This window comes from Lynx rufus, unplaced genomic scaffold, assembly GCF_022079265.1.
Source record: "Lynx rufus isolate CCGP_SWC_20201006 ecotype Redwood Valley unplaced genomic scaffold, mLynRuf1.p SCAF_18, whole genome shotgun sequence".
NCBI classification, from domain to species: domain Eukaryota; kingdom Metazoa; phylum Chordata; class Mammalia; order Carnivora; family Felidae; genus Lynx; species Lynx rufus.
In genome coordinates this window covers 36,398,159-36,411,252 of record NW_025814832.1, presented here as the reverse complement: position 1 = coordinate 36,411,252, position 13,094 = coordinate 36,398,159, and the positions used below count along the sequence as shown (strand labels likewise).

The 13,094-nt window shown below is 39.2% G+C and overlaps 1 protein-coding gene across 8 annotated transcripts in view; it reads left to right on the top strand.

The window, feature by feature from the left end:
* Positions 1-13,094, top strand: part of CEP112 (centrosomal protein 112) — a 420,870-nt gene that overhangs the window by 111,964 nt on the left and 295,812 nt on the right. For all 8 annotated transcript variants that reach the window (XM_047081540.1, XM_047081543.1, XM_047081542.1 and 5 more), the window contains one exon: positions 8,024-8,103. In XM_047081540.1, coding sequence (XP_046937496.1) covers positions 8,024-8,103 — 80 coding nt within the window. The remainder of the gene's footprint in view (positions 1-8,023; positions 8,104-13,094) is intronic.

Sequence of the window (13,094 nt, the reverse complement as noted above, 5' to 3'; positions counted from 1 at the left end):
TTAGCATAGATTCTGCCTTCCAGGAGCTTAATATCTAGGAAGAGTGTTTCTGTCATTTGGAAAAGTGAATATTTCTACTGACATGTATTGACCTGAATACATGCCCTTTAAAATTACAATTTTCTGGGGCGCCCGGGTGGCTCAGTAGGTTGTGTGTCTGACTTCAGCTCAGGTCATGATCTCGCAGTTCATGAGTTCAAGCCCCGCATCAGGCTCTGTGCTGACAGCTCAGAGCCTGGAACCTGCTTCAGATTTTGTGTCTCCCTCCCTCCCCCACCCCTGCTCGCGTGCTCTCTCTTTTTCTCAAAAATAAACATTAAAAAATTTTTTTTAAATTATAATTTTCTTATTGCTAAGGTTTTTTCTCCTGCTGTTTTAATGCGGCCTCAATGCAAGATCTTAAATATATTTCATGTGTACAAAATGGTATCTGAACAAGAGAGGGAAATATTGTTTTCATTGAAATAAAGAACTTGTTTTTTTAGTTTTTTACTGCTGAGCATGCAGCTTCGTAAATATTTTTCTTACTAAAAGAAGACCATACGTTATCATAAGCCTCACCCCCACTGAATAACGCACCCTCTGGGTGTACTTATTGGTCCATTGTTCATTTGTTGGGCAGATGTCTGGCTTCCTGTTCATTAAGGAACACCTTGGCCTCCTGCTTCTTTAAGCTCTGTGGTCAGCTCTCCTCCTGAGATAGTATCTGGGTACCTATGAGGTGGAAGGAGGGGCTGGGAGCAAAGAGAAGGGCAGGCACTGACTAATTTTGAAAGAATGTATTCCTATCCCAAACTCCTGTTAAGTTCTACTGAGGACTGTTAGAGCTGGAGAGCCCATCTCCTACCACTGTCTTCTCTTGGCTAGTTAGCCACAAAGTACATTAAGGTTTCTGGATCAGCCCCTCTGCCTGGCGGACACACACAGGAAGCAACGTTCGAGCTCAGTTTGCGCTTGTCCAGTAACCTCCCACCCACTCCTGTTGTGTTTCCCTGAGTGACAGGGGAGCAAAGCTGAGTCCTTTTTAGTAGGCGTCCTAACTACAGCTTTTTCCCTTTCCACACGGTATCCGCTGGCCTAGCTTTTTAATAATGTAAGTAGTTAAAGTGCGTTAATTGTTTTCAATGTAAATAAGAAGTGTTTAAAATAATAGCAATCCTTAAAAGAAAAATAAGCACAATTGGTCACATTGCATGTGTTCTGACTTCATTTGCGCTGGAAGAAAATGTTGCTCAGCATGTCACTTTTTGTTTTACAATTAATTTCACAGTCTCCCCCTTTTAAATTGACATCTGTTCTTATTTCTTTATTAAACCTGCTGTGATCTCAGTCCTTGAAGATTTGATGTCTTGTACCCCCCTCAGGGAATATCCTTCTTGACTGCACAAAGAGCTGACATAAATCTGACACAGTCCTGGACTGTGGACTCAATAGCCAAGTGGGTTGTATAGGGTTTTTGTTGGTCAGCCGGTGTTACAGGTGTGCACGTTCAATAACTTTTGGTAGAAAACTTAGTTCTGAATATCTGTTCAGGAGGAGGAAATGCCATCTGAGTGACATTATTTCCTCACGCCAATAAGAAAGCAGCATGAGCGATTCTAACTTGTCTTTGAGGTCAGAGAAACAGCATCAAATGCTGTCCCTAATTTAAGCACACACACATATTATCTAATGGTTTTTATTGATCTCTAGCGGCTATTGCCTGCTCTTAAGATCTTTGAACATCAAACAAATAATAGGTAGTAAAACTAAATGTCATTGTTTGATGAAGTGTCCTAATCTGTTAAATCAGGAAATGGTCGGGCTAAATGATTTTACTAGCAAGGAAACACCTGCCTCCTACAAATAACCCATTGCTTGTTTTCCAAACAGTCACCAAAGAGTGAAAGATGGTACTGTTTACCTAAAGAAGTTTGTGAGACAGATGTTAAGCATGTATATTCTGAAATGTGCGAGAATTAAAATACCTACTTATAATGACTCTGCTGTAACTGTGGAACAGATGAGATACAGCGTCTGCTGGAGCTCGAAACCATCACAAAATCGTATTCCAGTGTTTCACCTTCACTTATAATTCTTTTAATTAGGTTAAAATAATTTAAAATGGTCACAGCTTTACACAGAATATACTGTGTAGTATTTTGCATCTTCTACTGGCATGGTTTTCCTTAAGAGGACAGTGTGCCTCGAGTGAAGTCTGGGAAAAATGAAATGGCACAGTGAAACGTATTGTGGTGAGAAGTCATGCAGCCTGATGCCTGCGTTTCTCTTGCGGGGAAGCCGAGGCTGGGGATGGGGTGGAATTAGCCAGACGGTGTGGGTGCGTGGCCCCTTCCTGTGCTGGGATGTCTGCCACCGTGTATCTGTGTCCTTCTGCAGAGCAGAATCTCTTTCTTATTTGTACAAGTACTCCTTTTTTTGGATCACTTAAATTCTTGGGCTGCCAGGGAAAATAGACGTAATATTTTACATATGTTTACATGCGTTTAGTAAATGTTCAATAATTGTGGTTATGTCTAGTTCAATCAATTATTTACATCAGTCTCCCATGTGGGGGAATAGGTGCTGCGTCTTTGACTCTCCGGTTTGTATTTTCATTATTTAAGTGATTAAAATTTATTTTTGGTATTAGCCATATATAGTAGGGAAAGGATTACAAGATCAGGTTATTCTCCACTGCGTAGAGTACATAAAAAAGGAAAGGTTGACAGAAACATTATCTTTATCACCACAGGTATAGAATATAGGTAAAATATATATTTACCTGGAATATAGGTAAAAACTAAACTATAGAATATAGGTAAAATAAATATCTACCTGGAATATAGGTAACAACTAAAAATAGAGTCCAAAAAGGCAGTTAACCACCCAATACAAATGTATTCAATTAAGGACAAATAAACAGATCTTATGTGGGCCAGGTATTGTGCTGGGGATGTAGACATACATGAGAAAGAAACAGCTTCTAGCTTTAAGGACCCCTCAGCTCAAAAGTCTGTGCATTGACACATGCACCTTTACCTCCGAGGGAAGCCTCTCATTCTCCCCCTCAGATGGTCCCACTTCTGCTTCAGAAGTGGTTCCGGTGGTTTAGAGGCAATAAATCAGATCAAGGTGCTTGCGTTAGCGCACCGACTGGTGTCAGGAAGGCACAGCTGCAAACCTGACGACAAGGTTAAGGTTGAACAGAGAGGGATAAAAAGCACTTACAAGAGCTCAAATTCTTAGCAACTCAGGGGCTATTTTCTGAAAGGGCAGACAGCCCATCTAAGGGATTTACTGTACTGGGCCATCACTGTGACTTTGGGTCTTCATAATGACCTTGGGTTTTCAAGAAACTGTTTTATGTATAGAGTGTTCAGTGTGAGAAGGTAACATTTGCTGAGAATTTATTATTATGTTCCTGAAATTGTTCTAAGGGCTATACAGGAAGTAGTTTATTAACTCATCACAATTAACTTATTTTCCACGGAGTCACTTACTAACTCATCACAATGTTTGAAATATAGTTACCGTTAACCCCTGTTTTTCAGGGTGGGGGGGGGAATGCAGTGGAGGCACAGAGTGTCAAGTAACTTGCGGAGGAGCAGGGTAGAAACCCATGCAGTCTGACTCCACAGCTTGCACTCAAGATCGCCCTGTCACTTCAGATAGGTTTTCCTCAAAGTTATGGGTAATTTTTTTGAAGTTTTCACTTAAAGGGGTAAATCTCAACGACACCTTCATGCAGAGCATTCTGAGTCCCAGAAAAACAAAACAAAACAAAACTTAGCAGGGAACAGGGGAAACCCCTGGTGGTGCAGTGCAGGGCGTCGCGGAGGTGCAGTCCCAATATGTACAACATCACTGACCGACCAGTAACCCTGCCAGCGGCTCCCTGTTAGTTCCCCATGTAGCAGGTGGCTTCAGAGTCCCGCACAAGTAGGCTGTGAGGTGTGGAGAAAACTCCTCCTCGGTAGAAATCCCCAGTCCACCGCCCTGGGGACTTCCCGGGACCTGGATTGCAGCGGCGGTCCCGAGAAGAAGACCGCCCTAGCCGGCGTGTCACGGAAGCCAGGTTGTGTCCCCCGCATTCTTGTCCAAGCCTCAAATCCGAAAGGGTAACACGCCCTTTACAAATGAGTAGGAGAAAAGAGCCAAAACGGGGTCTGTGGAAAAACAGCATAGAGCAAAGGGAGGCCAATACAGAAGACCCAGAGAACGGAGTTTCTTCTGATAGGTATTACTCCAAAAGAAAACATCCAAAAAAATTCATCAGTAGAATCCCGGAAAGTACGATGTCTGTGAAAGAGGAGGAGACATCATAAGGAAAGAGAAGGATGAAGTGAAAACGGAGGTACTTGTCACGGAAAGGGTTGCGGAGACCCTGAAAACACGATAGCAGGTCCAAGATTCACGTAGGAGCTGGGGTGGGGTAGAGCAGATGCTGTAAAGTGTCAATCAGGACAAACCATTATCCTGCAGACTGCAAGGCAAAGGCAAAGAATGAAACATCTGGAGACAGGAGGTAGATACAAAAGCAGAAAACAGGAAATGAGCATACAATTGATATTCCTGAAGGGGGCTCAGAATAGATTCGCACAAAAGGAAAGGTAGGAGAGAACCTTCCTGAAGGTCTCTGTATACGGATTTAGAAGAGTCACCCTGTATCAGGTAAAAAGCAATAAAGCGATTCAACGGCATTTGAACCTCAGTGCAGAGAGTGGTTTTGTAAATATCCAGGCCCGGGTGAGAGGGGGCCGAGGTCAGGGGAGTTTAGTCTCCCTGGTTGCAAATCTGAATGGCTCAAAGCAGTAGAGTGACAAATGCTGTTTTTAGGCCAAAATGTTGTGACTCCGTAATCTTATACACACCCTTTCCCTCAAGTGCAAGGGCAAGAGCTGACCTTCTTGGACGTGAAGAGCCTCAGAGATAGGTCACCCAGATATTCTTTTTGAAAATAAATTCTTACTGGCTGATGTACTTTAATTCACCTAAGGATAAGCAAAACCTCACATCAAACAAAATAACAGAAAATACTCAAGAATGAAAAGGAAGTAGGGGTGCATGCCACAAATAACTAAAATAGGGTTGAATTTTAAATGTTTTTTGTGTACATGATACAAAATAATGCAGATGTCGGAAAAATTTCTCGAGAGAAGAGGTGTAGATAAAGAAAAATGTTAAAACAGTTATCTGGATCAAATCAACCAGGTTTAAAAGAAAACAGAATGGGCAGGAGAAGTTAACGTGCTAAGCTGTCACTTAAAAAGATAGGACACAGCGGCTAATTTTTCACTTGTTGACTATTAGAAATATTGGTTAAAAATAATTGTGATATCTTTGTAGTATCACTGGTGAAATGAAAATCTATGTCAGTCTATCAGAATATAGACGAGTTTGGAACAACAAAAGCTATATAAAAAGGGAACATAAAAACCCCGAAAGCCTAAAGAAAAATGTGTAAATAAGAATACTTTCGCGATTGGGGCACCTGAGTGGCTCAGTTGGTTAAGCGTCCGACTTCGGCTCAGGCCGTGACCTCGCGGTTTGTGAGTTCGAGCCCCGTGTCAGGCTCTGTGCTGACAGCTTGGAGCCTGGAGCCTGCTTCGGATTCTGTGTCCCCTTCTCCCTGCCCCTCCCCCACTCATGCTGTCTCTCTCTCTCTCTCAAAAATAAATAAGCATTTAAAAAAGAGTATTTTAGTGATGACAATAAACTCAATAATCTCCCCTAGTAAAAGAAAATGTGTAATTTGGGTCAAAAGCCCAATCTGTGTGATATTTGTAAGAACTTAAAATTAATTAACCGAGGAAACTTAAGCAAAAAGCCTAGGGAAACATGTGACAGCAGTAGAAACATTAACACTGAGACGTTAACTTCCCAAATGTCATTTCCACATCTTCCACTCAAACAGCTTTTCTTTTCTTTGTGTTTTTTTTTTTTAATTTTTTTTTTCAATGTTTATTTTATTTTGGGGACAGAGAGAGACAGAGCATGAATGGGGGAGGGGCAGAGAGAGAGGGAGACATAGAATCGGAAACAGGCTCCAGGCTCTGAGCCATCAGCCCAGAGCCTGATGCGGGGCTCGAACTCCCGGACCGCGAGACCGTGACCTGGCTGAAGTCGGACGCTTAACCGACTGCGCCACCCAGGCGCCCCTCTTTGTGTTTTTATGTTAGTGGATGTTTGGATTTTTACTTAAGATTTTATTTCAAGAGAGGATTTTACCGATACGAATATGCATGTTTCCAAAATGTCCACGCTGGGTCATCTCTGGGTTTAATTTTGGGCTTTAATCTCTTTCATACTGTATGTTAAAGGGACCAGATCAGTGTGGGGTTGCTGCTTCTGTTGCTTTATTATGTACTTACTCCATTTTAGCATGCCTACTATGTGCCAAGCCTATAATACAGTACAGACCAGGGATCCAATAGAAGAAAGACAGTAATTTCAGTCTAGAACCTGGTAAAATTGTGGACAATTGAATTTTTTTCCTCATGGAAAGTAAAATAAATGCAGTGGCAAAAATTTACAAGGCAGGTTAGATGCTGTTTCTCTTTTTAGTGAGGTCGGTATTTATAAGGTATTTTAACTTTACTATTTAGAATATGGGGGAGAGGCGTCCCCTGTCCTCATTCTCCTGAGGGCCTACCCTTGCCACCACCCTGTGGGTTCCTGTTTCCCATTTTTTCTCACCTCTTGTTCTCACAGCAGCCAGTAGAAGCTTTTTGATATTCTCATGGAGTATCAAAATATGAAAAAACTCAAGGAAAATGTCCTTTCTCCTCTCCTTTGAGTCTACAGACAATGGATTTTATTTATGTATTGATTTTACTAAAGCACCAAAGGAGAAAAATGTAAGAGAATTATCAAAGGAAAACGTTTTTTTTAAATTTGTTTATTTTTGAGAGAGAGAGAGACAGAGTATGAGCAGGGAAGGGGCAGAGAGACAGGGAGACACAGAATCCAATGCAGGCTCCAGGCTCCGAGCTGTGAGCACAGAGCCCGACACGGGGCTCGAACCCGTGAACCGCGAGATCATGACCTGAGCTGAAGCTGGACACTTAACTACTGAGCCACCCAGGCACTCCCAAAGGAAAAGGTTTTTGAATTTAGAGAGGTCTCCATCCAAACTGATACAAATAGCTAAGGACAGGCATTTTGGGCTAGCACTGAGTCAGTGTTTGAAGTGTTGTGTATGTGTGTGTGTTGTTGGTTTTTTTGCCTGTCATTCCTCTCCCAGCCCCTGTACCCACCAGTGGCCCTGTCAGCCTTACCTGGGCTGCCAGCAGGTACACAGCCAGTTTTCCCAGCCCACTAAGTGACTTGTGATTTCTCACCTCCCAGCCAGGCTCCCTTGTGTGTGGAACCGTGGCTACCTGTTGACTCCTCCCTTCCCGTCCAGCTGTCCCAAAGTCTCCTTTCCCTCTAGATCCATGTAATGTCCTTGTTGGATATGCTTATGTGCATTTACACCTGAAGACTTTTCTGTGAAGAGAAATTTCCAGCCCTCATGATTCACGCTGCCTTCCCCCCAACTCGAAGGATGCTGCGTTTAGGAAAGAGATACTCATGGTGGGGGGATTGCCTCCCACACCCAGTGGACGCTTGTTCAAACCATCCCCAGCAGTGGAAGGGAGGACTGTTTCATCATAACCTGTATATGTTTGCAGAATGTAGACACGTCATGTATCGCATTCTCCTGAATCTCGTGAGATTCCTTTCCTCTGGCTAATATGTAAGTTAAAAAAAATTCAAAAGTGATCGCTCCCGCTTTGAAGGTCTTACACGTCAGTTTATTTTACAGGAATCCCCACACAGGTAGATTCACACAGTTACGAACTTTGACCAGAAAAGAGGTATTGAAAGTATAGTAAGTGAAATAGTTGTACGGTAAACGAACATGGTTAACCAAGTCTCTGTCTTCAAATATCTAAATCTAATTTGACGTTAAAAATAGATTTAAGATTACTGCTTCATTGTTTGTGTTTCTCCTTTGAGCACTTGCCTTCTGGTAAATTTACCATTTTTGTCATGGCAGACTCATGACCTGGAGAGTGAACTTGGTAAAGAGAAAGAAGAAGCTCAAAAGAAAATCCATAAACTTGAGGAAGCACTGAAGTGAGTAAAATTGTAATATATTTAATTAAAAAATGCTCTTGTTCTAATCTGTGGGCCAAATGAAGTAACTAGAACTTAAACATCATCTTTTTATAACAGCCTTGCTGTGGTTTAGTTTGAGTCCATTTTCCATCGTGAATCTCTATTTTCTGAATTTTATTACTAGCCAGCACATTTTTTTTAAATGAAAAATCAGTTCATCTGTTTTTAAGTGATAGGAATGTAAGAAAATAGAACTTAGTGGTTTTAGATGCTTTCTTCCTCTTAAATGAAAACAGATTAAAACGAAAAAAAAAGAAGATTGAGGTCTTAGGACATTTAGAAATTCCTCTGTAGATTTTTTTTTTTTTTGACAAATTTGGGTAATGAAATGTTCCAGTTGTTATATTTGAAAATGGACTACTATACAAGCATTGTTTAGAAAAGATTTTGTCTCATGATAAAACACTTAAATATACACATTAAAGTATCAGATTTTATTTGTCTTCTCCATTCATTTACTAGGTTGATTAGGCCCTTCTTATCAGTAGGTTTTATCGTTCGGTTTCTAGCTGGAAAACATTGATTTAGTCAATAAATATTGAGTTTCCACCATATGTCAGGTAGTGTGTAGTACCTTCCCAGAGGACCTTGGGGTTGGTTGGAAAGATATTCAAGACCTTTGGCAATTTTATCACAGAGTGATAAGAACAGGGTACCTGACCCAAAAAAGAGATTTAAGAAGGGAAGCTTACTTGAGTACGTTTTATCTAGCTAACTCAGAGAATCAGCTAATTTGATTTTTCCTTCTTCCTCAAAACTTGAAACAATTTCTAGAAAGGCCAAAAAAGAACGCTCAGAATCAAATAAACTTAGTTTCAGATTCTGCCTGTGAAGACTGCATGACCATTTCCTCTCCCTCATTTTCCTTGTTAATAAAATGTATTAGCTGAGTTGCCATATAGAACATGTTAAAATAATTTATGTACTAGGACGTCATGGGGTATCAATTTTGTATCTACACAAGGACTTATGCCTTATTTGTTCACATCACTACGTATGAATTAGATAAAGTCAGAAGAGAACTGTAATATTCATTAAACATTAAGTTCAGCAAGTGTGCTTTATGCTCTAAGTTGGACAAAACTAGGGCATTCTTGCTCTCTTTATGGATGGGATGCCCTTCCTTTATTCTGCATTCATTTTGTCCTCCTTAAAATGTTGATTAATAACTTTCTTCATCTATTCAGTTTATCACCATTTTCATTTCTCTTTTGTTCTACCTCATCTCTCTTCTTTTGTAATTTCTCTATACTTTTTTCATTGGTTTGTTGACTTGCATTTTATATCCCTGAAGAAGAGAAAATCCCTTTGAATAACAGTACGTCAACAAATATTTGTTTGGTACTTACAATGTCTATAGACTGTGGTATCCTCAAGTAGAAGGTCTAGAAGATGTAAGTCAAGACATACTGTTGTTCTTAAAGATTTTGTGTAGTCCAAGTTAGGCTTTGGCAGTACTTAGAGTCCTGGATACTCACTTGTTGACAATAAGTGCAGTTGGAATTCAGAAAGATCTTTCCAGTGGCATATTGAGAGTTTATGTGTAAAAGAGCATAGTATCTTTTAATGTTCACTGATAGATAGTGTAAGCCCCCTGAAACCTCTGTAGTTTTCGGTATACAACATTACCATTCACTGAGCCAAGTCACATTGTTTAAGGCTTTAAAGGTCTATACCAAAATACCAAATTTTACTTGGAGTTAAAAAGGCTATTTTATTTTAGATTTTTACTAAAATTCCCCCGTAGGCCTGTTTCTCCCATTCCCTGTGTAGGAGATGTCTTCGTTTTGACTAAATGTCTGTCTGACCTTAACAGTCCAACACCTAGGATAGCACGAGCATTCTGGCATGAAAGGAACAGAGTAAGTTGTTGTGTGGTCTGAACTTCAGAGTCAACAGCCCAAGCTGGCTGTCTCCCCAAGGAAAATAGTCTGGAGAGTGACTGCTACTGCTTTTGAATCTAAGAACTGTGTTAGACCCAGTTGGGGTCCAGGGACAATTCCATTTTTCCCAGAACACAGCTATGTATGATCTAGAAATTTGCCTTGATTATTAGCAAAATGTTTTCTGTAATAAATATACACAAAGTGGAAAATCTCACTTTTGAATGTGGTGGTATTTATTCATTTCATCATTTTTTCATTTACTCATTAAGGGTTTATTTCTTCTGTGTGTGTTGAATGTGTGGTAGAGACCAGCAGAGACAGCAGTTCATACATAGGAATTCATATGTGTGGGAACCCATGATAAATGTATTCAACTCAATCTTCAGTTAACAGCTCAAGATGATAGCTGAGAACCTCTCGTTATTAAAGAGGGACCCTGATTTGCCGTCAGCATTCACTTAAGATGCTGACTCCTTAAAGCTCATTTGCCTATTGTTATTATTTTCCAGAAATAAAACTAGTTTACTATTACTGCGCTACTTAGAGTTCTTATTCTACACATATCCTAAATAGTTTTTGTTTTCTATTTTATTTTTATTCTAGAAAATAATTTTAATATCCTCCAATAACTGAAAGTTAGCTGTAACTATCAATGGTATGAGTTGTATGTGTTCATTTGTTTTCAAAGATAAGTAATTAAAACATATGGGAAGCATAGTAGACTAATGAATGGAAAATGACCATAGATAGCAAGATAATTTGGTGTAGCTCTTTGAAGGACTAACATGGAAAGAAATTTTTTTTTTTATTTTTAGAGAAGTTAAAAATCTATAAACAAGAGAGGTAGATAGCATAGATTTGGTTTATTCCTTTTCAGTATTCATATATTTTTAACAGATTTGATATCTGAGTTTTTTGTGCTATGAAAGTAATAAAGCATGGTTCTGAGATACTGTATACATTGTCTGTTTTAAAGTATTTGATGAAACATTGCTAAGTCTTCTTTTTGATTGATACTCTCAAGCATTTCTTTTGCAGTCAAATACAAAACTTCCTTGAAACAGATTTATTCTGATCCATTTTAACTCTTTTGCATTGTCAGATTGTAAACATTATAAGTATTTCTACCCTCACACTAATATATACATATAAAAGCTTTCTGGTTTTTAATTGGTACTGAAAATATGTAGTCGTGATTTTACTAGAACATATGATAATGTTGGTCTTTAGATGATATGGTGAGAAGTGACCCTACAGGAAGCAAGCCCTTATTTAACTAAAACATATTGTTTTGGTTGTAGTTGTTATGTATACATATATATATGTATACATGACTGTGTGTGAATTAAACTTCTACTGGGTTTTAAGAAGAAGTACAGAGGGATGAAACAAACTCAGATCTGGGCCTTAACCTCTCAGCCCAGAGGCCTGTTGACATTACTGAAACAAACATGCATTTTTGTTAAAAGGAGACGTCTTATGAAAACTGGCTATTCCTTTATTTTTCTTTTTAATCGTTGCCTTCCTTAAATTTTTATCACAGTTACTTTATAATCCTGAAACATGGGATTATCTGACTTTTTTGCAAATTTTTATAATATATAAAATGCAAACCTAGAAGATATTTGAATATATAAATATTTAGAAATAGATGCTAAGTTTGCTCTTGCTTAGAATTTGCTGTAAACAAAAACACTATAAGGAAAAGTGAAACAGTGGCTAATTGTACCCTTACAATTTTTAAATAATCGTTCTGAAGCTAGATCATAGAGTACCATGGTTTAAAATCTGAAAGATAAAAAAGAAAAAAAGAAAAAAAGAGCATACGGGGAAAAGCCCCCCTCCCATTTAAGCCTTCTAGCTGTGTATTTTCCCTTTCCGGAAGCAGCCATGTTGCCAGTTTTTGTGTAGCCTTTCATATGCAAGCGTAAATATTCCTTCCCCATCGTCTTTCCTCTTGAACTCTACATATATCCTCATCTTCCTTCTTTTTGTCATTCTGACTCATCAGTATTCATTAGAGATTATTTCCTGTAAGGACATAAAGAGCTGCTTCCCCATCTAATTTATGCATTTGATATAATCTGTGTAACCGGTTTGGTACTGATGCCCGTTCTTCCATGTGTCGTCTGGTACCTGTATGGTTTGATTTTAACCTTTAAATCTGTGGTCCATTTGGAATGTGTCCAGTGTTGGCTGTGAGGTAGGGATCCTGTTGTTTTTGTTGTTTGTCCAGTGGTTACTTACTTAACTCAAGATCATTTATTTAATAACCTAGTCTTTCCCTCATTTGAGTTCTGCCCCAGGGCCTTTATCATTGGATGTGTTTCTAGATTTTTTGTTCTGCTCCAGAGTTCTAGATAGGCTTCCACCAGCCTCATATTCTTTTAATTACTGCAGTTTAAAAATAACATTTAATGTCTGGTAGGACCTCTTATTCTGCCACGGTGGTCCTTTTTTTAGAATCTTTTTCTTTCTTTATATGTTTCCACTTGAGCTTTACAGTTAGCTGTCTAGTTACAAAAAGAAAAAAAACATCATTCCCATTAGTCTTTTTGTTAATGTTGTCAAATATGTATAGCTCAACAGAGGCAGAATTGACATCTTTTAATGTTAAATCTTTTTATGCAAGATCGTGATACGCCTTTCTATTGGGTCAGGTCTTCTCTTGTGCCATTCTATAGCTACACCTGTTTTTGAAACAGACATTGTTCTTACGAAATTTATGTTACTTAAATATCACAAGTTGGTTCTTTCATATAAAGCATATGTACTAGTATTTTGACTATCAGGGTGAGTGATGTGAAAATTGAAACATGTAGGAAGTTGTGCCTTCTACATTTGAAGTTTCATACAGAATTTGAGGTATAGGTTTTAAAATATCTGTGACTCTTGGTTTTGGCTCAGGTCATGATCTTGCAGCTTTGTGAGTTTGAGCCTTGCATTGGGCTCTGGGCTGGCAGCACGGAGCCTTCTTGGGATTCTCTCTCTCCCTCTCTCTCTCTCTGCCCTTCCTCCACTCGTGCTGTCTCTCTCAAAATAAATAAACTTAAAAGAAAAAAG